The sequence below is a fragment of the Atractosteus spatula genome, chromosome 2 (genome assembly GCF_055471065.1).
Source record: "Atractosteus spatula isolate fAtrSpa1 chromosome 2, fAtrSpa1.hap1, whole genome shotgun sequence".
Classification (NCBI taxonomy): domain Eukaryota; kingdom Metazoa; phylum Chordata; class Actinopteri; order Semionotiformes; family Lepisosteidae; genus Atractosteus; species Atractosteus spatula.
The window spans coordinates 46,458,892-46,486,492 of record NC_142707.1 but is presented as its reverse complement, the minus strand read 5'-3'; the positions used below and the strand labels follow the sequence as shown (position 1 = coordinate 46,486,492).

At 37.4% G+C, this 27,601-nt stretch overlaps 1 protein-coding gene across 1 annotated transcript; it reads right to left on the bottom strand.

The window, feature by feature from the left end:
• Window positions 1–399: 399 nt before the first annotated feature.
• On the bottom strand, window positions 400–27,601 carry gopc (golgi-associated PDZ and coiled-coil motif containing). Its single transcript, XM_088909179.1, has 8 exons — window positions 27,099–27,601; window positions 13,513–13,677; window positions 8,311–8,486; window positions 7,017–7,182; window positions 6,267–6,362; window positions 5,479–5,643; window positions 4,319–4,493; window positions 400–3,325 (listed from the first exon to the last, which is right to left on the bottom strand). The coding sequence occupies exons 1-8, from the start codon at window positions 27,369–27,371 to the stop codon at window positions 3,207–3,209; spliced, it is 1,335 nt and encodes a 444-aa protein (XP_088765305.1). The 5' UTR covers window positions 27,372–27,601; the 3' UTR covers window positions 400–3,206.

Below are 27,601 nucleotides of genomic sequence, written 5' to 3'. Positions count from 1 at the left end.
AGAGGACGATGCAGATAATCGTGGCCCTAGAGTGAACAAATTATAACAATGACAAGACCGAGAAAGAGAGTCATTAGCTGTACCTTTCAAAATGCCCATTGACATTGTTTGAAACATTTACAGCTCTTGATATTATACAATTTTAAAAAAATTTACCACCAGCACTGTGAGAGGTATTAAGTGATGGAACCATAGTAGCAATGCTGTTTTCTTCCTTTTCCACTAACGCCAGTGTAGCCCTTATTGAAAGAACACTCACAGCGAAAAGTCCATTTCCTTTACGCTAATTAGCACATCAAAGACACATCAACAATGACTTTAAGCCTTTTTAGGCTTTAGGCCTTATAGTATGAAAAAAGTTGAAAGGAAGTTTAAAGAAACTGGACTGACTACTTGATCTCCATCTGAGCAAGATAAATTTCCGTTTATTCAAATATTAGACATGTTACACATGTACCACTGAAGTGTAATTAAGACATATGATACATTAAAACTGGTCTTCTTGGGGTCTGGAACAAAATGCTATTTTTTCATATGGAAAAAAAATCCAGCCACGGATTAGAAAAAAACATTCTGCAAAAATAAGCATGCTTAAATCAGATTTTGTTCCATAAAGTAACACTGGATAAATATGAATATACAAATGCAATCATTAACTGCAATGGCAATGGCCATTACAAGCACAAAGAGAAATATGGCAAGCCTTGAATGATCAAGGTGGGTTGATTTTATAGCATTAAATGCAAAGCAAAAGGTTTTCACCACAGGAAAAAATACATGGAAAGCCATTACAAAAAGTCAGATATAGAAGAGACATAAGACTAAGGGACAACTGCAAAAGCCTCCCTCATTTAAATGAACGTACTGTACTATTTTTCACTTTTATTCAACAAAACTAAAAGAACCCGGTATGTAGAAGGGAAAGAGACTGCAATACAGCAAACAGAGATCAACAACAAAAAACGTTCTAAACCCACAGAAATACAGTAATCAGTAGCAAATTAAAAAAATAGTTATACACACCAGATTTGAAGCAAACAGGCAGAAAGTGTTTTGTGTACATCTACTGTATTATGTTACATCACATTTCTTCCTCAGTGTTGGTGTAAAGACAATAAATCATCTGTTTATTGCTGCTAAGTAAAATGCCTGTGTTTGATTGTAACTTAGAAGAGTTACAGGTTGTGTGCTGCATTTTGGCTTTTAACGCTCATTATATGTTAAAGCTTTCAAAGTGAAATGCTTGTCTTCCTTCCTGCCTGTCTCCTTGGTACAGACTTTCACCTTGTGACCCTGCAACTGAAATCCAGTGTGACCAGTGCAAGCCCTGGATATTGGTCATCTTTGGTTAGAGGCCAGAAATAAAAAACAAAAACCTCCCCAGTAGGCAGTAGGCTGCAGGAGAAACAGAATACACTGGAAGAAAAAGGCCTCAATTTCTCTTTAAAGAAGACTGAAAAAACCAGTTGCGAAGGAATAGGATAACATACCTGTATTAAAAATGAAAGTTGGTGGAAGCACAGTTAGGACATTTCATTACATCCACACAAAAATATAGCAGTAATGGTAAAAAAAATAGAACGCTTTAAAAAAGCCTTTCAAAGGTATAATAATGATGCAAAATTGACAGTAATAAATACATTGCACTTTTTCACATTATGATACAGCAATGCAAATAATTACAATGTGCTTCCTTACTCTTACATTATTCCCATCCAAGTACTGTACAAGGTATTCAACACAATACTGCACATTTCCATGTCACCTCTTTTAGCTCAGAGGACAGGTGAAGGTTTTCCAAAAGAATTCCACATCAAAGTATACTGCAACAGACATGTAATACATATCCAGGTAAGACTGCTGGGAGACAGGAGAAAAAAAACTGATGGTTCACACACCTTCCTCTTATTTTCAATATATGTTCAAAATTCTTGTATGAATAGAATAAAAATGTTATGACACAAATAACTAAATTAAAGACATGAGCAGCAACACTACGTATTACAAATACTTCAGAATGAAAAATACCTGCCATCTTTAGCAACCTTGAAGGCATGCAAAATGTAAAACTACTGTTAGCAGTCAATTTTGTAGGTGTAGTGTATGTAAAGTCCACTGTGCAATACTTTTGTCAGACTGTTGTGTGCCTTTTATTCCATGGATAGAGTCAGTACATGACCACTGTTCTCTATTTTTCTGTTCTCCTGTCCAGCTACACCAAGTCTAAGGCACCTCAATAGGAGACTGATTACTGCCTCATTCATTTGTAACACGATCAATAGTGGGACATGCATTTTTGTGCTAGGGAGTTTTATTTCATATATTATTTATATTTATAGTATTTATTTTAATATATAAAGCCAGGGTTTTAAATTGATGGATCAAGGTGTATAAAGAGAAAAAATATTTATTTTTCAAGTACATCTACAAATAATCCGTATAACAGTTAATTTACATTGAAACCCTGAAAATGCCTGATGAGCAGGGACAGAGAGCTATTCTGTTTTATTACACTATGAAATGGCACAGAACTGTTTCACACCTTTATCAGATGTAAAGATCAACATTAGAAAAGTGGAGTAAAGACAAGCAAACCTGATTCACCAAGTATTTGGTCATTAAACAAATGGGCATATGAATAAATAAGACACTCACTGACCCAACATCATGTTAAAATGTAGCTGCATTGCAGAGATCTGTTAACCAATACTTTGCAGTAACTTGCAGTGAAGGAATAGAAATTTAATTTAACCTTCAGAAGAGCTCAGTAAATCTCCTTTACAAGCCAGGAATAAAGAGTTAAATAGTAGTTTAGCCCATGACGCAGTCCCCACTAGTTCAGGAACAGCTTACAGATGCTACAGACAATAAAAAGTAATATCACTCTAGGCCAATCCCATACCCCTCCCCTTTAACCCATCAATTAATCTCCTGCATCATTTACGGGTCCTGCATCTGAAAACTCCAGTAATATGGCAACTTCTCTTTTTTCTGTGGCTTAATACCGCTCAAACAGGAATGGTAACATGCATTCAGTATTGTTTAGAATGTATTGCAACAGTAACCAGTGCAACGCCATTCTCCTTCTATTATTCTCATGCATCTTCCCATTGTCTCCAACGCAGTCCATTCTCTTAAAATACAAAACTCTCATTATTTAACACATATACAAAGTCTTTCATCCCCTGTCTTCTTTCACCGACAGCCTATGAAGAACTGTCAGCAGACTCGGCAGTCTTGGGTCCAGTTTCCTCTGACGCGGTTTCATTTGATATCCCTAGGTCTCCATTCTCCACACCTTCACTCACAGAATTCTTCTCCAGGGCTTCAAACAATAAAGGACATATTAGACAGAAATAAGGCTTGCAACTAAATTGAAGGATTACTTGCCTACCAGACATAAACATGCTTGAAAATAATCTGTTTTGCTTGTGTTTCCCAATTTGCTTCGATCAATAAGCTACTGGCAGCCATATAAGCAAGATCAGCTGAACAGCTTCCTCTCATTTGTAACCATTATGTTCTGTTATGCAGATCTGACACAATGTGCTCCTTTATCTCAGAAAAACTGTTAAAATGCCAGCTTTCTTCTTTCTGACTTTCCTGATGTCAAGAGACTTTTCAAGAATCTCTTGAGAGCAAAAGAAGCTTCATGAGAGTGATTCAATTATTTGATTACACTTTGGCTGTGACATTATAAAATAAATCACAGCACATGTCTCATAATTTACAAAGATGTCATGCATGTACTGGAAATGCCATGAGAAGCTTCTAAATTAAATCTCTGACAAATTCATCACTGCCTTCTCAGTAGACAAGATAGGATTACATTTTTCTGCTTTATATAGAGATGGTCCAATGATTAATTCTTTTATTTTTAATTGTGTTCAATAATGAACAAAATCCACATTAATACTTGTAATGCTGCTGAAGATGAATGTATTGTTTTATATTGAAATGATAAGACAAGAATCATTACAATCTGAGCAGCAACGCAGCATAAAAAAAAAGTTTTTTGCAAACTGAGTTTATGAACTGTGAAAATGTAAATAAAAAACCTCCATGTTACTGTTTCTTTAAATCCCTTCAAATCTGTTCCCACATGCTGAATATAAGTGAGTGCACTACAATACTGCAAGGAAAACAGATTTCTGCCAAAGGGTTATATATAAACATTATTTCTCCTTTTCAGATTTATACTCCATTGAAATTTAATGAAAATGCGTAGTTCTTCCCCAAGTGTCTTTATTTAGCATGTCATTTCAGCCTTTTGCAAACCCCTACATGTGTTCTAACCTCTATGGCCTCTCTAGTTTACCTTGCAATGACCCAGTATCCCCAGAGCTGCTGCTGCGTTTTGCTGCGGAGGTCTCCTCCAGCTCATCAAGGTACAACCGGTAGCGATGCCCGCTGTCGTCCTCATATTCCACATTCTCATCGTCCGAGTCCACCTCCGGAGCCACGTAGACAACCTCGAACTCAATCTCGCCTCTCTGGAAAGACAGTTTAAACAATTGTCGATTGAAAATCTCCTTTCAGGGTTATGGTGTTTAATTCTTTAAGATGTAACTGTTAAAAAACTGTTAGTGTACTTCATCGTTCTCATTCATGTTTTAAACGTTTCCAATCACGGCTCCTGTCTGCTTGGCTGTCTGATTTGATGTTCAGTGCTAAACTGTCGATCCCACATTCTTGTGGGAATTGTCTCATAGCCAGGGGCACTTACAGCCTAAGGTGGGGGTAAGGCAGGTCTAGAGTGTTTCCCTTTCACCCAGAACAATTCCTGATTTAAAACAGCTATACAGTCTGATAACAATCTACAGCTCTGTAAATAATACTATTAGAAAAGACCTTTAAATACATCAGCTGTGCTCACTATATTTTATGTCCATCTTCTCTTAATGCATTAACAAAATGTAAGTTGTATATTTTCACTACGTGGGCTGCACACTGGCACAGTGGTTCAGTTCAGCGGCCCTGGGTTCAGTTCCTGGGGTGCTATCTGCATGGAGTTTGTATGTTCTTCCCCGTGTTTGTGTCGGTTTCCTCGCACAGGCTAAAAACATACTGGTAGGTTAATTGGCTTGTAGTAAAATGAGCCCTGGTGGGAATGTGTGAGTGTTTGTGTCTGTGTGTGTCCTACAGTGAAGAGGCCTCCTGTCCAGGGTGTACCCTGCCTTGCGCCCATTGCTTGTCGGGATAGGCTATGGCTCCCCCGGAAAAAAAGTATTGGATGAAGCGGCAGCTAGAAAATGGATGTTTGTAATAGCTAGAATCCAGGAACCATGCACCTGTATCCTGTCTTTCAATTTCCAAGACAGAACCGTGGCCACATGAAACACCAAGCAGGTTCACATTAAGATGTGGGGAAAAATCTTGTTAAAATTATTACAAAAATCCTTTTAAAAATGCACCTCTGTGGTTACTCAGTTTCCTAGGCATTTGTCTTTGAGTTCTTTTACAGAAGGCTTTTCCTACCTGCTGGGACAAAATAGTAACAGCTTCTTTGTGCTTGGCGTCTCTCAGGTTGATGCCATTAACTGCCAGGATGGCGTCGCCCACATGCAGGCCTCCACACCGCTCTGCAGGCTGCGTAGGATGGATCTCGGATATCAAGATGGGCACCCCATGTTCCTTACCTCCCTGATTATACACAAATGCAATATTGAAATAAAGAGCACAACCAGGATTTAATAAAACTGCAAGAAAGGTTCCAAAAGAGAGTTGACCATTCAGTCCATTAGATTTACAGTACTCAGCAGCTAACTGATCTGAGGATCTCATCCAGCCTTTTCTGGATTAAAAAATCAGAGCATCAAACATTTGCTTTGTTAAAGCAGCACTTACGCCATGGATAAAATTAAAAAAAAAATTCAAAGCCAAAGTAATTACCCAAATGTTTCAACCAGCTCACTTTTGTAGGTTTATTTATTTTATTCACGTTTCATGTAAAATGGTAAATTGCGGAGAGACTACAAGATTAGTACACTAAGATTTTTCTAAAAAATACTTAGCAGGCCAAGATATGTGAATAATAAGATTTCTATTTTATATTATGGAACTCACATGTGCAATGTTTGTGGACTTCATGTATTTATTATAAGACAGATGGTACTGTAAACCACAGCAGAGGTTGGGCATCAATTGCTGTTTGACCTCAGAAATTCATTTAAGCAACTACTTTTGCCCCGTCGCTATTAACAGAATCATTCTGGGTCAGCACTTGAATAGGACTGACACAGCAACATTAAAACCTGTGAACTCACAGTGATTGAAATGCCAAGTCCTTCATGATCTTCTTTAGACAGCAAAACCTTTCGTATGGGTCCCACACCTTGAGTCTTCTTTAATGTTTCTGTGTCCTGGTTGTGACATAAATGTTTTTTTTATTATTAATTTGATACTACTTCAATTAAGTTTTAATAGTTAAAAAATATAATGACTTAAAAAGTTTCAGCCATCTTGACAGTGAATGCCATTTTTATATTAACTATATCATCTACCTTAAAAGGATACCAGTTTATGCAAAAGGTATGAGCAAACACCTTATTGCTTAAGGTATTCAGGTATTAACCTATTCACTGAAGGAAAGACAATGGGAAAATAAATGTCTAATGTTCAAAGAGCAGTGTCTGTGAAATCATCATTATACATTTGGCACAAATTTGACTTTTATGTTTTCTTAATACTACTTTGATTACAAAATTGTACGTGCTCAATCTTAACAGGAAAACAGGTTAATACAATGAGACAAGGAAATTGGATCAGACTAAACATTTGTGAAAAGGTTCTTAAGATCTCAGAAAAAAAGAAAGTCACAGCAAAATATACTTAAGTGTATAACCATAATGCCTCCAAACTACATAAGGCTGTTGTGATTAGTAGAAGCGTAAGACTAAACATTGTAATAACAATTACTAGGGGCAGGAGTGAGGTAAATGTGCAATTCACTGAAAGGATGTCTCCTGCCTTTAATTAAACTACAAAGGCATAATTACCTACTGTTTGGTACTTACATGTCCAGTGGGAGAAGGCAAGGGCTTCTTTGGATCATTGCGTCCCCGGCAAGCCCTGATGACAGTCTTGTGCCGGTGAAGATGGATTTCCGCCTCCAGCTGATTCCACAGTTTGTCATGAGCAGGGCCCTTCATATCTCGCCCCAGCAGCTGGATCTGCTGCACTCTGACCAGGCAACACAAACACACACAGAATTACTCTGAGGCCCTAAACTGCACGTTTCACATTTTGTGCCTCATTCTTGATCACCATAGTCAAATCATACATTCATAAACACTTCATAATATATATACTTTATACCCTACTTAGAGGGCAAATTGCTAGTTTCTCTACAGATAAAATCTAGAAGTATCGCTCCAGTTAAACTATAGTAAAATTCCTCTCTGATAAGCATTATTTATATGCCTGACTGCTCTCACTTTAAAGATAATCATCAATGCCATATGTTAATGAGTCCCTGCTTTTACCAAACTGAGGCAATATGTCCTATTTGAAGCATGTCTGAAAGGGCTCTCTATCATATCACCCAAACTGACAGTGAAACATGAACAAGGGGGGAAACTATATGGAAGAGCATTTAATATCAAGAAAGGTGGACTTCTGTACCCAAAGAGTTGTATGGGTATGAAACAAGCTACCCAGCCATGTTGTTGAAGCCCTTATCCTGGCTTCTTTTAAGAAACAGCTGTATGAAATCATTAGATCAATTAAGAACTAAATACAACTTTGGGTAGATGGACCAAATGGATTCCTCTCAGATGTAACCTTTCTTACATTCTTAAGAATTATCTGTGTAACAGCAAGAAAGAAGTCACGGGACAAAGAAAAAAAAGGTGTCTTGTAGGTCACCAGAGGGCAGCAGTGTTACAAAGTTAAAAGGAGAGTTGTTACATTAATCTTTAGTTTTAAGGCCCTTGCCCATCATTCAAAACTTCATAAAATATTACATGTACGAAACATAATACATGAATGCTGAAATTACTATTACAAAATGGTTACTAAACTTGGTATCAGATTTGACATGTTCAACACAATTTTCACATTTATGTTTCTCAATTTCTTTAAATTTTGTTGCCTCTGTTAGTTCTTTCAAAGAAGAGAAACTAAAGCCCGGGACAGTTTCACAGTTTGAAACAGAAAATCTGTCATGATGCATAAAAAAAACATCAGACAAACCAATGAGTCATTAAGACCTCAAGACGAAGCAGCTTAATAAACTGATGACATGGGAAATGAAAGAGACAACGAAAAGCAGTGAGGATCCAGGACGTTTTGATGAGAGGTGCCCTTTACCTTCCAGCCAGCTCTTTATCCAGGTACTTAGCAGCTAGTCGGGCTCCGTAGACTTCGGCCTGCAGGACGGCGATGTGTCTCCGCAGAGCTTCATTCTCCTTCTTCTGCAGCCTCACCTCCGCCTCCAACTTCGCCTCCTTCACCTTTTCCTTCTTGTTTGCCTCCAGCTCCTTCTCCTACACAACACAAAACAAGGGACTGAAAGCTGAACACGGCTGTCAGCCCTGCAAACTCTTCTCCAGCACTGAAAACCCTACACTATAGTGTAGTACTGTGTAAGGACGTCAGAAAAACTCAAAATTAATAATTGTTCATTATGTTCTCCTGTAGGGAGTTAATTTACAAAAAGAAAACAGAATATTTCATTTTGCTTAAATTCTGTATAAAATACAGTAACTGAAATATTTAGGGCACATAAACAATCCAGTGATATTTAAGTGTTGTAATATTGTAATTTTGTAACAATATTGTAATATTAATATTGTGAAAGTGTCAAGAGATGTTGAATTTCAGCAGATTTATAGGAGTCATCCATCTTGAGTGAAAATACTAGTGACAACCGTACAGGACAGAATACTACAACAATCCTTCATTCCACCATAGTGATATAAACAAGCCCCATGAGACTTGCAATAAGGTCTTGTTTGCAAAAAAAAATGGGATGTTGTCCAAAACCAGCTATGCAATCAAAAACCGCCCTGTCTGCAGTATGTTGTTGACTGTACAGTTCAAATGACTCACAAAAGCAGAGCCACATCTCCTGCAGGCAGCTCGTGACCCCCAGAGAGGACAAAAACATTTCAGCACTCTGCTGAGACTGACACAAAGAAAGCAGCAAACATCCTGGTGATCCTTCATCCAAACAATGTCTCCAGAAATCTGCATGTTATGGAAAGCTTGCCAGATAGAAACGTGTTGTATTTTACTCAGCTGCCGTATTTTCTCACACAATAATTATACCAATTCCCACACACAAGCTGCTCCGCAGTCTTCTTCTCATTTCTGTTGGTTTCCTCCAGGTGAATAATGCAATGCAGTACTGGTGAGTAATACAGCAATAGAATTAAGGCTAACAATATCAGTAAAATGACCGTGCCGGTCATGTTGAAATCAAGGGTTCTTTCCTTGACTGGTCACTCAGGCTTTGTCTTCTGGAGGGAAATCCTCTTGTAAATAGCACATTCCCATTTCTGGTTTTGAGGGCTTATTTAAACTCCCGGCTGCTACTGTAGGTTAGTGTCCTCTGGGTCTGTATAGTGCTGCTCACAGTCCCCCTGTTCTTTCTCCCATAAGAAAAGAAAGAGGTGCAAGAATTCAGTTTTGCTAAGGCCCACATTAACCATGCATCTCGTATATTTTATTGATATTGGTTTTGTGAAATGATCAGTTCTGTAACCTGTATCCCAAACGGCACAGAACAGCATGGATCCTCTCGTTCAGGTCCATATTGAGCACATAGCTCAATGATAATTCACAGAAACTTAATAAGACAACTAATGTTATAAGACATGTGTCTTATTTTCCTCTGATATGACATAACATAATAATTTACATCAATAAGAATGCACATTGTGACATTTTGTGACTTTAAGCTTAAAGTCTTTCAATGCATTTGGGTTTCAGCACAAGATTACTGTTTCTGTAAAATCTTCAAGAAAGGTCTCATTTAAAAAAACAAAAATCTTTTGTTTGGTTAGGGTTTCAGGTTTCAAGATAATTTGCGTATAAGAAATAAAACTTTTTAGGTAATACAAACATGGCAAGATCACCAGTGACAAGCAAAGCACAACTGTCCTTCAACATCCCAAAGGGTAATGATAGGAGGTCTGTAAACTGGAACTGACAGCTATCACAAAAGAATACCAACTGATATGTTTTTATTAAGGCATAGTAATAAAGATTAACATGTTTAGGGTTTCCTGTCTGAAAGCTTGCAGTGCTCCAAGTCCCCAAAACAGAGGGAGAAATAATTTACTAAGGCCTCATTCTTGATCTGTCCTATAGAAAAACGAGTACGAAAAAATACTTCTGAGGTTCAGTTGCCTCTATGGACATTTGCAAGGTCAATAAGATGTAATTCAGACATAATGAGCACATCATCATAAAAAAGAAAACAGAATGTCTCTGCCATGACACACATGCTAATTGGAATACGAGCTCTCTGAATGTGTGCTTTGAAGAGCGCTTGACTATCCGGTTCTACATAAACCTGCATGTTGTAAGATGGCTCTCACCAGCTCAAGACAAAATCCTAACATACTATTTTTACGTTTGGACTCTTTATGCTTCCAGATCGCTGACGGTTTTTAATCTTTAGACATGTAATTATCCATACATTTCAGCTTAATCTACATAGTTTAACAATGGCAGAACTCTGCAGTAAGTTGATAGGAGGTGAACATTCTTGACCTGCTTCACTTTTCCAGCAGGTAGGATCCCCATTTTAGATGTTCTGTTTTAGCTGCAATGTGGCACTGTTACAAGTGCAATTGACTTTTCACCTAACCTCGCACTGCACCCTGGTCTTGGGGTGTTAAGGACTCGGGGAATCTAGAAATGTCATCAAGCCATAATTAAGCTCTAAAAGAAGAAATTCCAGAAGAATAGAGATTAAAATTCCAAACCACTTGTATAACCGGTTATTTTCAGCATGCATGTCAGGTTTGAACATTTACCTGGAAAAGTTCAGTATTTTGGCATTCAGATCTGCAAAAATGGCAGGTGTGCTGTGCTATTTATGCAAAATTCTAATATTACTCATGTCAATGAGTATATCCTTGAAAAAGATAAATGAAGTAATGAAATATCTTAAAATCCCATGAGGGATTATTTAGAATGCATATCTAAAGAATTAAAGTACTCGTTGCTCTTGAAAATGTATCTTTCAGTTGAAATCAGGTAATATTGTAAACAGGAACAGAAAACAAACAAGCCAAAGTTTTTTACACTAATTATTCATCTTATTATTTTCAGGATTAAACCTATTAAAAACAACTGAATGAGATGGGTTGAAAGTGATGGCCTTCACTCAGTTCTAATTATTTTGAGGTTTAACCAGCGACAATCTATGTATACTTGCAGAACGGGCTTTTTTTCTCAATATAAAGAGGGTAGATGATGGGCTCAAACAGCTGTCAAAATGAATACTTGAACAATACAGTATCATGCTTATATTACTGTAACCTCACAGTATGTGTACATGTATCTCTTATTCTCTATAATGGACAGATTGTATAGTATACTTTAGACACTAATCATAGCAATAATCAAGTTCCTACTCAACTTGTACAGCACAGCATGTTCATAAATCTCATTTAATAATAGTCAATCATCTTATGTGCTCTGGACAAGTTTTATATTCTGTCTTTAGAAAATAATACACATAAACTATGTTTTAACATTTTTTTTACAGGAACAAGACTTCCAAACTTCAGAAGCTCTTCAGGAAGGCAATTTAAAACTTATCACAATCTTACAAAGGTACTCAGACCTAATTCCTTCACACAACTAAAAGATATTCCAATAGTTTACGCGTGTAGTGTTTTCACAGATAATCTGAGATACTGGAATTCTGCTGCTGTCCCAACAAAACATACATCTGTTTCATTCCACATCAACTCAACCAACACATCTGCCTATCTGAGATTCCAAATCTCTGACTTGCTAGAACAATTTACTTGGGTTTTTTGTCCTGCTGAGCAATGGAAGCCTTGTTGTTTTTTAAACCTTTCTTTGAGTTGCAACCTGACATAGAAACCTAAAGAGAACAGATCACCTTGAGCAGAAATTCCAACAAGAGCTCATCTTATAAGGTCACTTTTGGGAAGTTGTGAGGACAAGTGCTACTGTAAGTGGCAGGTTTAATTTAACCAATAGACACAGATTTGCTGTAAAAGCCTCTAAGTCACACCTCCCATAGTTGTGAAACCGTTTTGATGTTAAGAGTCCACACTGATCAAGTCCCTCTGAAATTGTATGAGCACTGTTTTTACCATGTTTATGCTAGAAAAAAAATCCATGATGTGAGGGACTGATGAACTTATACATTACTCTGAGATAATAGATGTGGATGAGACCCACAGGAAGTGTTAAATTAAATGCTGGTATTTGTGGATTCTGGATATTTGGCAGATAATTTTGAAACTGCATTCGTCATGCATTCAATCAATTGCTTACCGTCACACTGGAGAGGTTAAAGTACCACCAGCAAATCCAATCTAATGCCATTCATTTTTTACTCTAGATTGAATCTAAGACAATGAAAAAGTAAAAGAAGCACCATTTCAGTTAGGACTATGCAGTGACTGGAATGACCCAGCTATGATTACAGAAACAAAAATAGCTGTCACACTTCACTTACCATGTCCTCCACTGAAGGGACAGACTTAAGGCAGAAAAGAAAAAGAGTTTTAAAGTTAGAAAGCAGACAAAGTAATGCAAGCCCAGAAAGCAAAATTAAAAGGTCTCATTTTTTAAACTATTTTTTGTACTGATGTCTACAGGTTAACCAAACTATAATTATCAGAGTCCGAATCTCAAGAAAGCCTTTGTAAAGATAAACCTTCAACACTCAAAATAAGTAAGTGAACAATATCATACACAATGCTTATATTACTGTAATCTTATATGTACATGTATCTTTTATTCTCTATTTGTACAGTATACTTTAGACACTAGTGGTAATAATCAAGTGTCAATCAACTATTACAGCAAAGGACCTTCATAAATTATTTGAATAATGGCCAATCATCTTCAGATTTAATTGCATGTAAGCACTTTTTTCCACTAGTACCTGTATCAGATTCCTGTATCTCTGACAGAGAGCGAAATCCTGTGCAACTACACTTTGTTCTGCTTTGAAGGTTTCTATTTAAACAGATTTTGTCACCTTTCTTGCAGCTTGAGAGTCACTGCTGTCATTGACACTGGGAGTCACTGTAATAATAAACATTTCATTCCTAAACTATTTTTAGTCACAATGGCTTTGAGTGGAAAATGTAAAAGAAGGTGATCAGGTTAAGACATGTAAGAAGGCATAAGTATGCTGGAGTATTATTAATTTATGTAACATGCATTAGTGAAATTATAACACAGCAGCATTTATACATAGACGGGTATATAAAATGTTCAGCTTCATCCAAAAGTAGTATGTTTTGTAACCACTGACTTCAGGAGCAAATAAAGAGCCATACTCATACCCACCAGTTTGGCTTTGATAGAGCCTGAATCCACATTCTGTCCTGTCTTGGAATGTAGTTGGAGCTGGATAGCGTGCAGCTGCAGCAGTTGGTCATGGACTTCCTTTTCAATCACTGCCTTCTCGGCTTGCACGTCAGTCAGTTCTGATTTCAGATCCACCAGCTGCGCCTAAGACACACATGAAAGTGGAATGGCAATTCAGAAAAGACCAAGGACCACACACTGATGGCCGCACTGCGTGAATTAACATTTTCCAATTCATGCCATTTTGGAAGCATGTCTGTGTGCAATATACAGCGCACCAAGCAAAAAGCCATACAGCAATACAACACAGTCAGATAGAGAGTCCAAACAGCATGGATATCAGGTTTATTCCAAAGGAATTAGCAAAGGTGCTGAGTACTGAACAGTCTGCAAATGTCATTGGAATAAAATGACCAGCATGCTCAAGAAGCTCTGTGAAGTTGGCCCCTCTATTTAAAAGCACAAACAATGAAACCCACTGCATTCATTTCTGTTATGTTTGTGCCATTGTAAGTAGTGCGACGTCACTCGGCCCCCACTACAACAGCACAGGAGAACTGAACCAGTCTCAGTCATTTGTGTTATGTTTGTGCCAGTTTGTGCTATTAAAAGTTGCCTTAAGGCTGCTTTCTTTCCCAAGATACACAGTAGTGTTCTCTTTTTTGGAGGGTGTGACATCACTTAATCCCTCTACAATGGGGCAGGAGGACCAAACCGGTCTTATTTGGTTTTGGTACATTTGTGCTGCTTTAGTTTCTAACGAACAATGCTTTCTTTCTTCCGAGTGTGATGTCAATCAATCCACCCAGCCACTATCAAAACATAAGAGCACTAGGAAACACTTCTGCACAGGAAGCCTAGAATGACCTGTCCTGGACTGTGCAGGAGATCATATGCTATGTGAAGGGCATATTCTATCATCTTTGGAAGCCCATGGCATAGCACAACCATGGTTTGTCAAGTTATGTATAGCCAGTTTTTGGACACATTTTGGTAGTGACTTCAGTGCCATTTCACAGAAAATCCAGAAGCTCATTTTTTGTTATCTACGAGAGTCTCAGTCACTCACTCCATAACTGAGCCACAGCGTAATAAGAGGCATCAAACATAATATTGGTTTCTGAAAAAAAAATGTTATAAACACTAAAAATATAACAGTAGAAAACCAGTTCTACTGGTGTGATTCTGCAAAGCTTAAGGTGGGAAGGATTACTATAGTGTGTGCAGGACTGATTTCTTTATTAAATCAATCGTAGCCATACTGTATATCATTTCCAACCAACGGAATGCAGACGGCACTGTAACAGGCTTTGCCTTCCTACTCAGTTTTCAGTTTAACATTTATGATATTAAATTGTGAAACATACTATAGTATTTAATCATTTGAAGTGAGCCTTGCCAAAAACACAGAACTTGAACATTTAAATAATGTATTTAGAAAATACATTTCTGTTTTAAAGGCATTTCTGCTGATAACTTAGATTTTAAGTTTTGCTGTATAGTTCAGAATAATATCGGAGTGTCTTCGTAACTGGGTTTTAAAGAATTCTTTAATATGATTTTTAAGAAAAATAACTGCATCCACAGAAACTGGTCATTACGCTGAGTTGTGTAAGTCTGTTATGACAGTTATTTGTTGAAAAGGACTTTATTTAAGGGTACATTTGAAATGGTAAACTCAAATTTGCACCTATGCAAATAGGTTTTAGTGATATAAAATTCCCCTGAGATGTCAGATCTGGAACCCCAAGAGAACCCTAAGCTCTGCTGTGCTAAGCCATCATTTAGACTCTCTGCACTACTATTTCTTAATCACTGCCTGCAAAACCTCACACTGACTCCCTCGATGGATTTTTTTCCCCCCAAAATTAAAGAATCCACTGCACTACATATTGAATTAACCATTTATTGCCTGACAGACACCTGCAATAATTCTGGCCCTAGTGTGCTGAAAATCCAGTACACTGAGGTAAGGGATGCTGTGGTACCTCATTTACCTGCAATTTACTTGAAAAAGCAAAGGAGAACCCATAAGTGCTGGCTCGTATAGAGACATTATACTGTACGGGATGTATATTTTTTCTGTCTTATTTTACTCCCAAGCTGCAGAACTGGTGACAATACTGAATTCTTGAACCAGAGGTGTAAAAGGTTTAGGTCTTAGATGGTTAAGAAGGGTTCGATTTTATATCCCGCTTCTACCTATGTATTAGTCTCCTATTTGACCTTTTACCCGGTTAATACAAGTGACAGCGTCCTTGTTTGCCACACAAATCTTCAAGCACTTTATTTCATTCTCACAATGATGCACTGTTTTGTTAACTGAACTGATAAGTTCTTTGATTGGAACCTTGCAAGTGTTTTTCCTCCTAGAAAGTTAAAGATCTTAAGTTATGAATGCACCACAATATGCATTCATGCATTGCCAATTAAAGGGCAACTGCTATCCATGTATATGTAGGAAATGAAAAAAGATCAAATTAACCCTGTTATTGGGTCAATTATGTAGCCGAGAGCTTAGCTGGATAAAAAACCTGCCAGGATCAGGGTCCCCAGGAACAGGGTTGAAACCTAAACAAACCTACAGAAATTCTGCATCTTATTTTAGCCCTTGCACTGCATGGTGTATAAAACTGCATCATTGTGATTGATCACAGTGATTCTTATTTACATCCTTGTAATATTTACTGCTCTTTTCTGGCTAAAATCAAGTCAAATTATGTTTTTTAAAATATTGTTTTGCCATAAATGTTATATTTCTCTGTATGGTTCTTTTAAGTTCTTGACTTGCTTCAAAGACAATAAACATTTTCCAATATTAAGGATGCTGAGTCACAAAGCCACATACCTGGAGCAATTACTGCTTCCCTCTCCCCAGCAAACAAACACCGCTCTGAGCAGAACTAACACCTGAATTCAGTACTTACGGCAGTTGTGATTTTCATCAATATTAATTTTGAACTGGAAAGACTATGAATCCCTATAAATTAAACCTTTAAAATCAGCCGACCACTATCAATCAATATGCAGAAAGCCAAATCATAAAGTTTACAGTGTCCCCTCAGTGCATCTTTTGGGCTTTTTTTGAGTAACTGAGTAATGATTAATGTGTAATGCAAAAGGAAATTAAATGACAGCTACTTTGTATTGTGTATGGTACATACACTGTTCAACCTTGTATAGGTTAACTTCATTGTTGAAATGCTGTGATGAAGGTCAGAAGATGAAAATATTAGCTATTTTAGTAATAAAGTGAGATTTGAGTGAATCACAGAGTATACTGTAGATCTGGCTGTTACCAGCTTGCATTAGATCACAAATGCCTCTACTTATGTTAATTATCATGAGGAAAATTCATTTTTAAACAAGACATTGACCTAATGTACTAAAAAGCCTGTGGTTTATTTAAAAACTGCATGAAGTATGCTTAACTTGAGGTTAACAGATAAAAAAATCAATAGTATACTTAGTTGTTATAAAAACATAAAAAGAGGCAATGAAAAGAACAATCAAACAGCTGTGATGTAATTATGAGACTTATTCTGAGCTACCCTGCAAAATCTAAAGGGATACTAATAAAGTATATAAATGGACGTGAACCCAAACCACATTCAGTGTCCGTTTACAGTGGTTCTTGCTTTAAAGTATGCATCTTTTCACTGGAAAACAAAAGAGTGGTTCTCAAATTGTCCTTGTTAGCATGTCTGCTTTACAATCACAAACTGTTTTGTGTGCAAAAATAGAATGTGAAATAATAAGAAAAGCTATGGTGTCTTCTTTTATCTTGTTTCCTCTGTAGTGCCCTAATTATTGATCTTTTTTTAAATTCCTCTACTGCAAAAACTTCACATTTTGTAGAATGAGAGCCCAGTAAAACTGCAAGCCATTACTAGGTGTTGTCTCATTGCCAAACAGAAGCAAGTTTACAGTGAAAAGAGCAGCAGCTCAACAGTATTTCCTCTAAACAGGTGTGTCAGCTGAGAGGGCTGAACGCGCATAAGGAGAAAAGCAGGAGTCACAGTAAGACCTTTAGTGTACCTATTGTACAAAATCAATAGGACAGAGATCTTCTGTGCATGGTTTTATTTAGAAATAGTGTGAATATCCGTTCACTACATCTGGTATGATTGCTGTGTAATCATAGGTAATGTCAGGGATATTAACAAGTTTCAACACAAAGAAACACAGTAGTTTTGTACTCTGCTAGAAATTGCATTAATAGACAATACAAACAAGGCTGATCATAAATAATATCTACGGAAAGAAAGAGTCATGTGTACAACATGATTTCTAAAGCAAAAAGCATCAGACATGGAACATGACATTGAACAATGGTAGATTCTTCTAACAAATGAAAATTCAACCACTGTGGTTTGCCTGTATATAGAACTACAGTAATAATCCAACCGTTGTATTGCATTACTCAAATTTTCAACATGACTTTTCAGCTTGTTCCATACACCTATAATCCATTGTGTAATGACATAACTCCTGTTGTCTAACCTCCCACATGTACTGCATATGAACTTTATTTCCAATGATCCCTTGAAGTCCTTGACTCTCAGTGTAGAGTTTTAAACTCCTCAGGTTCAGCAAATCATATCATGGCTTGCTTTGTCCCAGCCTGAAAAGGCCCAATTCTTTCAGTACATAATACGAGACACCTTTCCAGTTCCATTCTACTACATTCCATTCTCTGGATTCTTGCCAATAAGGCAGTCTTCTTTTTTCAACGTGGCAACTAGACACTAGTTAGGATAAAACATCCTAACTAAGGTCCCGTTAGTGTTTTTTCTGTTTTTATCATTGCCTCTCTTGATTGGTATTGTATTGGTATTGCCTCTCTTGATTGGTATTGTACAGATCCTTCAATCCAAAACAAGAGAGGTTTTGCTAAAACCAGTGATGCCTACAGTAATGCATAATAACAAGCTCATTTAACCCATAGCCAATAAAATGACTATCTAAGAAGAAAATTATTGGGCTAATTATTTAAAACAATAGGTTTGTGACAGTACCAGATAGATGCCCTTGCTGCCCCCTGGGGCTGACTGAAACTGGGCTGTCTAAGGCATCAGTGGAACACTGCACTGCACAGTAAAGTTCATGTAAGGATTAGCTAGAAAGAACATCGGGAATCAGCTGCACTGTTGCATGTATGTTGACTCTTTTAATAAAAGTTATAGAAATAGGAAGAAATTGGCACCAGGCACACTCACCACTGTAATCAAAGATCAAGACAACGGAACCCCAAACAAAGAACCTATTCATTTCATTTTTATGATTTCCATCTCTTCAAAATGTGTCCCTTATCAGTGTGGCGTAATACAAGTTTTAAGACAGCAAAATCTAATGCTACAGAGACCCTAAAAAATTACAGGTTGAAGAGAGGAGGAATTTTGGTTTATCATTTCATTTACAAGGTACACATTTTATATGTATGTTTCTGTTTCAGGCTTTTTACAAATTTCAAGTCATGGTGCTTGTTATTGACAATGATACGATAAGTAACATGAATAGCGTGAGTGAAAAGTCCATAAAACACATCATAAAGATTCACAGATGAGGAAGCAAAGGTGTGGTGTGGTCTTTAATCTTATCCCTTACTGTATCACCACACCAGAATTGTAGTTTTCTGATCAGTAGCTATTCCTAATGTGGTCAATGGCTTGTAGCCCAACTTCACTAATAATGGAAGATTCTAAAACTTTCAGCAGTTAATAAAAATGACTTTTTACAAAAAAAAGGCTTACTATTGAATTTTAAGGCGTAAAGACAAACCCACACCAAAACAATTAATATACAATTTTAGTTTTCAGAAAGAAAACAAAACTAAACATAAAAACACATTGTTTCATCTTTTGATAAAAGTAGTAGTTGGTAGTTGGAGAAGTTTCATGAAACCACTCCAGATTAGTATTTATTATTTTTGGTGAAATCAGATGGAGAGTTCTAATAAGTATCGGAATATTCCCATTAAAATAAAATAATTTCAATTCAGGTATAAGCATTAAAACACTATCAACTTCTAACAGAAAATCTGGTAAGAGCAAGATGCTCTTGTGTAGCAAATTCTTCTGGGAAATGACTGCATCCATATCAATTCTGCTGTGTATCGTCACGCCAATCCCCTCTCTCTTCACTTTGGGCAGTGGATTACCCCACTGAAAGGATGCAGTTCCAGAGCTGAATTTTAATTTAATTATGGTTTTTTTAAGAATGTTAAAGATGATACAGACAACCACACTCACTAAAGGACACAGCATAACCCATGTAAACATGCTTTCCTGCCCCTTCCTTTTCTGTTTCCATGGTGATGTCAGTTAAGACAAGTAACTGTATTTCTATTCGTCATCACTGGAGACCGGAGAGGAAAAATAAAAGACTATGGAATACAAAATACAATACAGGAATTTGAGAAATTAGCACATGGAGGCCCGTTCATATACACAAGAAGAACAAACATAATAGCAATGCAAGGTACGTATCCGACTGTCTTTGCTTTTCTAAGAAATGGAATTAAAAAGGTGAACAGCACTGTGACATTAAGCCACAGTTGCAACATTTATTATATCACACAAACTACAACATTAGAACATAACAGCTGGAAATGAATGTTGAGACACAGGCATCGTGCCGTACAGACCGCAGGACATGATACGTCACATGAACCAGATTCAAACACGAGTCTGTGGTTCTCAAACCAACACTACCCTTCACTCCACCATCAACAAATGATACATCACCACTTTACTGAAAATGTTCTTTGCCAAATAATTTGTAATAATCCACCCAGCATGCTAGATGAATTAAGTGATGGGCCAAAGGTTCTCCAACTTAACTCTAGGCCATATTTTCCCTTGGCCTTTTTCGGTCATAGCCTCCGATGCATTCTGTGAATTGGCCTAATCCCTCTGTTCTCCTCCCCATTGACAGCTGATGTGTGGTGAGCGTTCTGGCGCACTATGGCTGCCGTTGCATCATCCAGGTGGATCCTGCACATTGGTGGTGGTGGAAGGGAGTCCCCATTATCTGTAAAGCGCTTTGAGTGGAGTGTCTAGAAAAGCGCTATATCAAGTACAAGGAATTATTATTAGTGTACCCAGTTGCAGTCTAATAGTGTACAGTAGATCTGTTGACCTAATTCCATTTTCGATATTTTACTATTTCTAATAATTGTAGACTGATTTTAATTTTAATTTGTTGGTCCTCTCTATGCAGGAGTATTTCAAAACGGGTCCGTGAGTCAGAAAGGGTTGAAAATCTCTGCTACAATATATGAAAAAAATGAATGATTAGGCTTTTCTACTGAAAACTTCTTGTTTCAGTTCTCATTTTTAGTGAAACCTAATAAACCTAAGCAGTGATAAATAATGCTTATTTTCGTAGTTTCTGATTGGTCATTTTGAAATGAACACATTAGTGGGCAAAATCACTGCTCTTTAAGTATTTTCATACAGAAATGACCTGCAATGGTTAAGTGAACATATGTTATTCTACTATCAGATTCCCTCAGTCTTCTCTGTTCAAGACTAAAAAGGTTAACTTATTTTAGTCAGTCAGTTTAGGAGATTCCAGTGAGCCCAGGAATGTGGGCTGTCTAGTCACTATTCTCTAGACTGTTTCCAGATCAGCAATATCGTTTTTGTACTGTGGAAACCACAATCATACACAATACTCTTAAGATATTTTAGTCTGCTTTCCTGAAGTTGTAAACCTTTGCTTTGGATTCTACATTTAATGATTCAAAGGATACTGCCATGTATACAACATTATGATTATAGTTCCCTAGTGGTTCCTCAGATCTGTTTACCTCACTCTGTCTTGATTCTTCAATAACACCACATCAATACAGGCATTCTCAATCATAAGTATTGTGACAAACAGAGGAAGGAAGCAATCTCCTATTTCTACCATTTCATTTTAAGTCACTGCTATTCCTGACAGTATTTCTCAGTTTATTTTAGGAAAATTAAAATCCCCCATAGGTTAACATTAAAGAAAAAAACCCTGATATGGTAAATTATTAAATCAATGCTTCCATAAGAAACACTTTTTGATGTTACATATGCATTCCGTGATCATCGATTGGAAAACCTGCATCATGTGTTCATTTAAACATGCAGCATAATAAATCTGGCAACACTTTATGACATACAACATGGGCAAACTTAAGAATATGGAGAAATAAAGCACTAGTGATTAAACTGCATACCTTTAGTCTCACAGAAGCTACGTTTGCTCTTAACTGACTGAGGTGGAATGTGACCACAGATGAACTAAACAAGAGATTCTGACTTTTAAAATACAAGCTGACTTCGTTGGTTACCCTCATTATACTTTCTGAAGTGTGGAAAGCTCAGCCCTCTTGCTGCTGTGAATTCTGGCACTGCTGGTCAGACCAACCACAGCAATACTGTGACGTCAACAGCGCAGTAAAGCAGCAGCTGTCATGTCAGTGTGAACCATTATGTCATTATGTCTATAAGCAAGGAGAGTGTTTGACACACCCACCCTGATACAGTACTGTACAAATACTTTTCGAAGCCTTTCAACAAAAAGAAAATCAATCCAGCAACAAAGTTGCATCTGGAACAATACTAAACACTAGTTCCACTGCTTTTCCTAAAAAGCAAAAGATTTCTGGAACATAAGTGATACTGATAATCAAGAATTTCCAGATAAAAGGTTAGTCTGAACTGATGTAGACTGTCAGCACTGCAGTCATACTCGGCAATAGTAAGGATGAGCACAATTAAGGGATTAAGAGCAACACTTTAGATTTTAATACTTCTATCTGTAATTGCAGGCTCCAAAAACTACATAGGGGATTCAACACATAATAAATAGCATTATAGTTTGGGTTGAAACATGTCAGTCACAATATTTTATAGGGAACGAGTAATTCCATGTGGAAAAGAGAAGAAAGAAAACACAACGTTTCAGCTGTGGAGCCTTCCTCGGGTGTCCACCTGAACTACAGTATTTTATACCTTAATTTCTTTTATGGTAAAATTCAATTTAGACTTTAAATTCTATAAAAATATATTTTTACTTAGATTAAGATATGGGCTTGGCTAAGATTACATCACCTTTGAGAAAATATGAAGGTAACGATGTAATAACACCTTTGAGTACATGTTGCTTTTTTTAACCTGCCTCTCTTGCGGCTACCGACTGTAGTACAGCAGTGATTGAGTGCCAGCAGAACCTACCTGGCCACAAGACCAGTCTGGGTACAGACAAGAGCTTACTGAGTCACCATCAACAGGTAAATAATGCAGTTTCAGAGATGTGGTTGACTTAAAATTATTCTTGGTCACGGTATACATAGCTGCTTCCATTATGGCTGTCTTTGGAGACTAAGGAGCTGTTATTAGAGACCAATAGTTAGCACTCTCACTGATCTGTCTGCACAGATAGCCTCATTTTTGACCTTTCAGAAAACTACTATGTTCAGTGAGTTTGAGGAATGCTGGGACTGTATAATGTAGGTTTGAACTCCATAACCTACAGGTGCTGCTAACTACACAACCTTTTCTGTACGGGATGTGTCTAAAATATCACGCAGAGGAACAGTGCTCCTGGAAAGGCTCTGGACAGACTAAGTGGCAGTAAGCATTTCTGTCTTCTTGTGCATACACATTTTTTAAACTGAGTATTTTCAAAACGTGAGTGCTCAAACTAGATACTTTTTTGGTACAAAATGTTAAATGACAGAAAGCCTGCAAAGAAGAATAAAAAACTAGCATAGACGTATTTGGTGGAACCACCCTTAGCACTGTTTCCATCTCTAAGTAGGGAGGAACCACTTTGCAAGGCACTGTATGTGGTGATCTTCATTATTTCCATTTAAAAGATTTTTAAGAAGGTAAAATCCCCAGTCGCTCTACAGTTCATTAAAATACATTCTAAACTGAAATTGTAACTTTATATAACTCCATTTTAAGGTTTTATTTTTAGTAAATTCAGTTGAAGCATGACAAACATGGGTACTGACTATTTCTTCTCTTTCACTTTCCCGTACAAAACAACCTTACTGTCAACAGTGAAGTTATTGCCTCTCCTACTACAGCATATTATTGATGCCTTATTAAACCCCCAAAACAATTCAGTATCACGTTTATGCATCTCTAAAGGCACAATTTACATTATGTACCTTACAAATTATACCTTCTTGAACTTTAGTTTAATTCTAACTGTGCATATACAGTGGTGTGAAAAAGTGTTTGCCCCCTTCCTGATTTCTTATTTTTTTGCATGTTTGTCACACTGAAATGTTTCAGATCATCAAACAAATTGAAATATTAGACACAAGTAAACACAAAATGCAGTTTTTAAATGAAGGTTTTTATTATTAAGGGAAAAAAAACTAGAAAACTAGTAGAAATCAATTTCTTCATAAATCTTATTTAAGGTATCATAATTGTAATTCTTAAAACTCACAAAATATTGAGTTAAAGATTTTAAATATTTTGTGCCCTATCAAGCATTTTCTTGTTTCTGAAAAAAGTAACATTTATGTTAAATGTAAAATGCAGGATCTTCTTCACACTTGTTAATTCCCTTTTGAGTGAGTGGCAATTCAGTTATCTGTCATGTAACACTTGTCTTCTATTTTAACTATACTGTGTGCTGTGCTAGTGGTTTTCTAATCCATCACCAAATGATTTTATACAAGCAAGCTCTTCTACCATTGGATTAACTGGTGTGTCTCATTTTATACTTAAAAGAATGGATAGTACCCAGGCTAGAATGTGAATGGTTTGTAAGGCCTGATCTTTGAGTAAACTGGCTACATTATGTACATTACAGAAGTCAGTCAACGTTTTGTGGTGTGTGAAGGGATATACAGTGGTGTGAAAAAGGGGAAAAAAATCCAAACCTACATGGCCCTGTGTGAAAAAGTGATTGCCCCCTAAACCTAATAACTGGTTGGGCCACCCTTAGCAGCAACAACTGCAATCAAGCGTTTGCGATAACTGGCAATGAGTCTTTTACAACTCTGTGGAGGAATTTTGGCCAACTCATCTTTGCAGAATTGTTGTAATTCAGCCACATTGGAGGGTTTTTCGAGCCTTAACCGCTTTTTTAAGGTCATGCCACAACATCTCAATCGGATTCAGGTCAGGACTTTGACTAGGCCACTCCAAAGTCTTCATTTTGTTTTTCTTAAGCCATTCAGAGGTGGACTTGCTGGTGTGTTTTGGATCATTGTCCTGCTGCAGAACCCAAGTGCGCTTCAGCTTGAGGTCACGAACAGATGGCCGGACATTCTCCTTCAGGATTTTTTGGTAGACAGCAGAATTCATGGTTCCATTTACTACAGCAAGTCTTCCAGGTCCTGAAGCAGCAAAACAGCCCCAGACCATTACACTACCACCACCATATTTTACTGTTGGTATGATGTTCCTTTTCTGAAATGCTGTGTTACTTTTACGCCAGATGAAATGGGACACACACCTTCCAAAAAGTTCAACTTTTGTTTCGTCAGTCCACAGAGTATTTTCCCAAAAGTCTTGGGGATTATCAAGATGTTTTCTGGCAAAACTGAGATGAGCCTTTATGTTCTTTTTGCTCAGCAGTGGTTTTCGTCTTGGAACTCTGCCATGCAGGCCATTTTTGCCCAGTCTCTTTCTTATGGTGGAGTCATGAACACTGACCTTAACTGAGGCAAGTGAAGTCTGCAGTTTTTTGGATGTTGTTGTGGGGTTTTTTCTGACCTCTTGGATGAGTCGTCGCTGCGCTCTTGGGGTAATTTTGGTCGGCCGGCCACTCCTGGGAAGGTTCACCACTGTTCCATGTTTTCGCCATTTGTGGATAATGGCTCTCACTGTGGTTCGCTGGAGTCCCAAAGCTTTAGAAATGGCTTTATAACCTTTTCCAGACTGATAAATCTCAATTACTCTGTTTCTCATTTGTTCCTGAATTTCTTTGGATCGCAGCATGATGTCTAGCTTTTGAGGATCTTTTGGTCTACTTCACTTTGTCAGGGAGGTCCTATTTAAGTGATTTCTTGATTGAGAACAGGTGTGGCAGTAATCAGGCCTGGGTGTGGCTAGAGAAATTGAACTCAGCTTTCCAAAGATGTGATAAACCACAGTTGATTTATGTTTTAACAGGGGGGGCAATCACTTTTTCACACAGGGCCATGTAGGTTTGGATTTTTTTTCCCCTTTTTCACACCACTGTATATCCCTTCACACACCACAAAACGTTGACTGACTTCTGTAATGTACATAATGTAGCCAGTTTACTCAAAGATCAGGCCTTACAAACCATTCACATTCTAGCCTGGGTACTATCCATTCTTTTAAGTATAAAATGAGACACACCAGTTAATCCAATGGTAGAAGAGCTTGCTTGTATAAAATCATTTGGTGATGGATTAGAAAACCACTAGCACAGCACACAGTATAGTTAAAATAGAAGACAAGTGTTACATGACAGATAACTGAATTGCCACTCACTCAAAAGGGAATTAACAAGTGTGAAGAAGATCCTGCATTTTACATTTAACATAAATGTTACTTTTTTCAGAAACAAGAAAATGCTTGATAGGGCACAAAATATTTAAAATCTTTAACTCAATATTTTGTGAGTTTTAAGAATTACAATTATGATACCTTAAATAAGATTTATGAAGAAATTGATTTCTACTAGTTTTCTCTAAAGCTTCTTTGTCATCTACAAAAGAGTTGTCTTGTGCCTTTTGTTGCACACTAGCAGAACTGGACGATTTCTTCTCAGAAACCACCAGCCTGTAAACCTTACCATATAACTGAAGTATAGCACAGTACAATTACAACTGATGTTTACCAAGTCCCATTACACCATAAGACTGGGGTAACCCCTAAACTCAAAATCCAACAAAACACATCAAGGAAGTCGATATTGTACGTCTATTTCACAATTTCAAATGTGGTCCTTCACATGACCTTACAAAGTTAAAAGCCAATGTGTTATACAAATATGATAACAAATTAGAAAACAAAAAAAACCATACTAAAAAATATTATGAGGTTTTGCCAAACGCCAGTTAAAAATGCTATTAACTCTATTCTAGTCTTACCCTACAGTAAGTACTTGAAATAAAGAGACAAAGCAAAGACTAGTTTGGTTTACACTAAATGCTGTAAAGTATTTGAGGTTAAAATACATCTGATTATCCCTCTTGCAAAACTCTAACATAAGTAACTAAAGCTCCTGGTGACCCCTCAAAGAAACGCTAAAGATACCACAACAAACAGTGAACATAATTTCATTCCTCTGAACAGCTAGGTACAAATTCCTTGTTCAGTAAGGCAAACTTGTGCTAAACCTTTAGCTAGTGGTTTAAATTATCTTCTCTTCTGTCTGTGTATTCAGAGTGATGTTTTAGGCAAACACAACTGACATACAATTACAGAAACTAACTTTAAAATAAAGCATACTTCTTGGGTTTCACGGCACTGCGAATATGACTTAACTTGCAAAGCTACGCCACGTTCCCTAATCAATAAATCGCCGTACAGGTCTCGTCTGGCGTCAGGCACTTTTAACATGCTCCGTGTCCGAGTGCTTACCTCCAGTTTGTGGTTCAACTGGAAGATGGTCTGAGCCTTGTGGCACAGCTGAGCGAAGCAGGAACTCAGAGTGGTCATTTTCTGACGGCCCTCATAGGTGATGTCAGCCTGATCGGGGTCGATCTCTCCGAGGAGCAGATCCACATCCACAAAAGCCTTGTCAAATTCCTTCTCCAGGACCTCTAACCATCGGAACATTGACATTCCCGAACCGGGACCACTGAGAGCCGAGCCCTGAGGGGCTGGTGAGACACCGCCGGCCGTCGCAGACATCACAGATACTGCAAGCGACGAATTACTACTTGTCAATTCTAGGCAGCACCTTTTCGATAATAAATTAATCACTTTTCTAGTTTATTTTTGTATCTATTTATTACAAATAAAATGTTAATATCCTACACCACGTTCTGTCGACTGAGCCAACCCTGTTTTCTACCGTACCGTCCGGCTTCTGCGGACCAGGAAATCCGAAGTGCGGATTGGTTGCGAGTCTGTGATTGACT

Bases quoted from the DNA above. Each gene is read 5' to 3' on its own strand.
- gopc (XM_088909179.1), bottom strand. From the start codon at position 27,371: ATGTCTGCGACGGCCGGCGGTGTCTCACCAGCCCCTCAGGGCTCGGCT. The intron at 8,487-13,512 runs GTGGGTATGAGT...TGTGTTGTGTAG, and splicing joins GCTCTATCAAAGCCAAACTG to GAGAAGGAGCTGGAGGCAAA. The intron at 5,644-6,266 runs GTGAGTTCACAG...GTGTATAATCAG, and splicing joins GACTTGGCATTTCAATCACT to GGAGGTAAGGAACATGGGGT.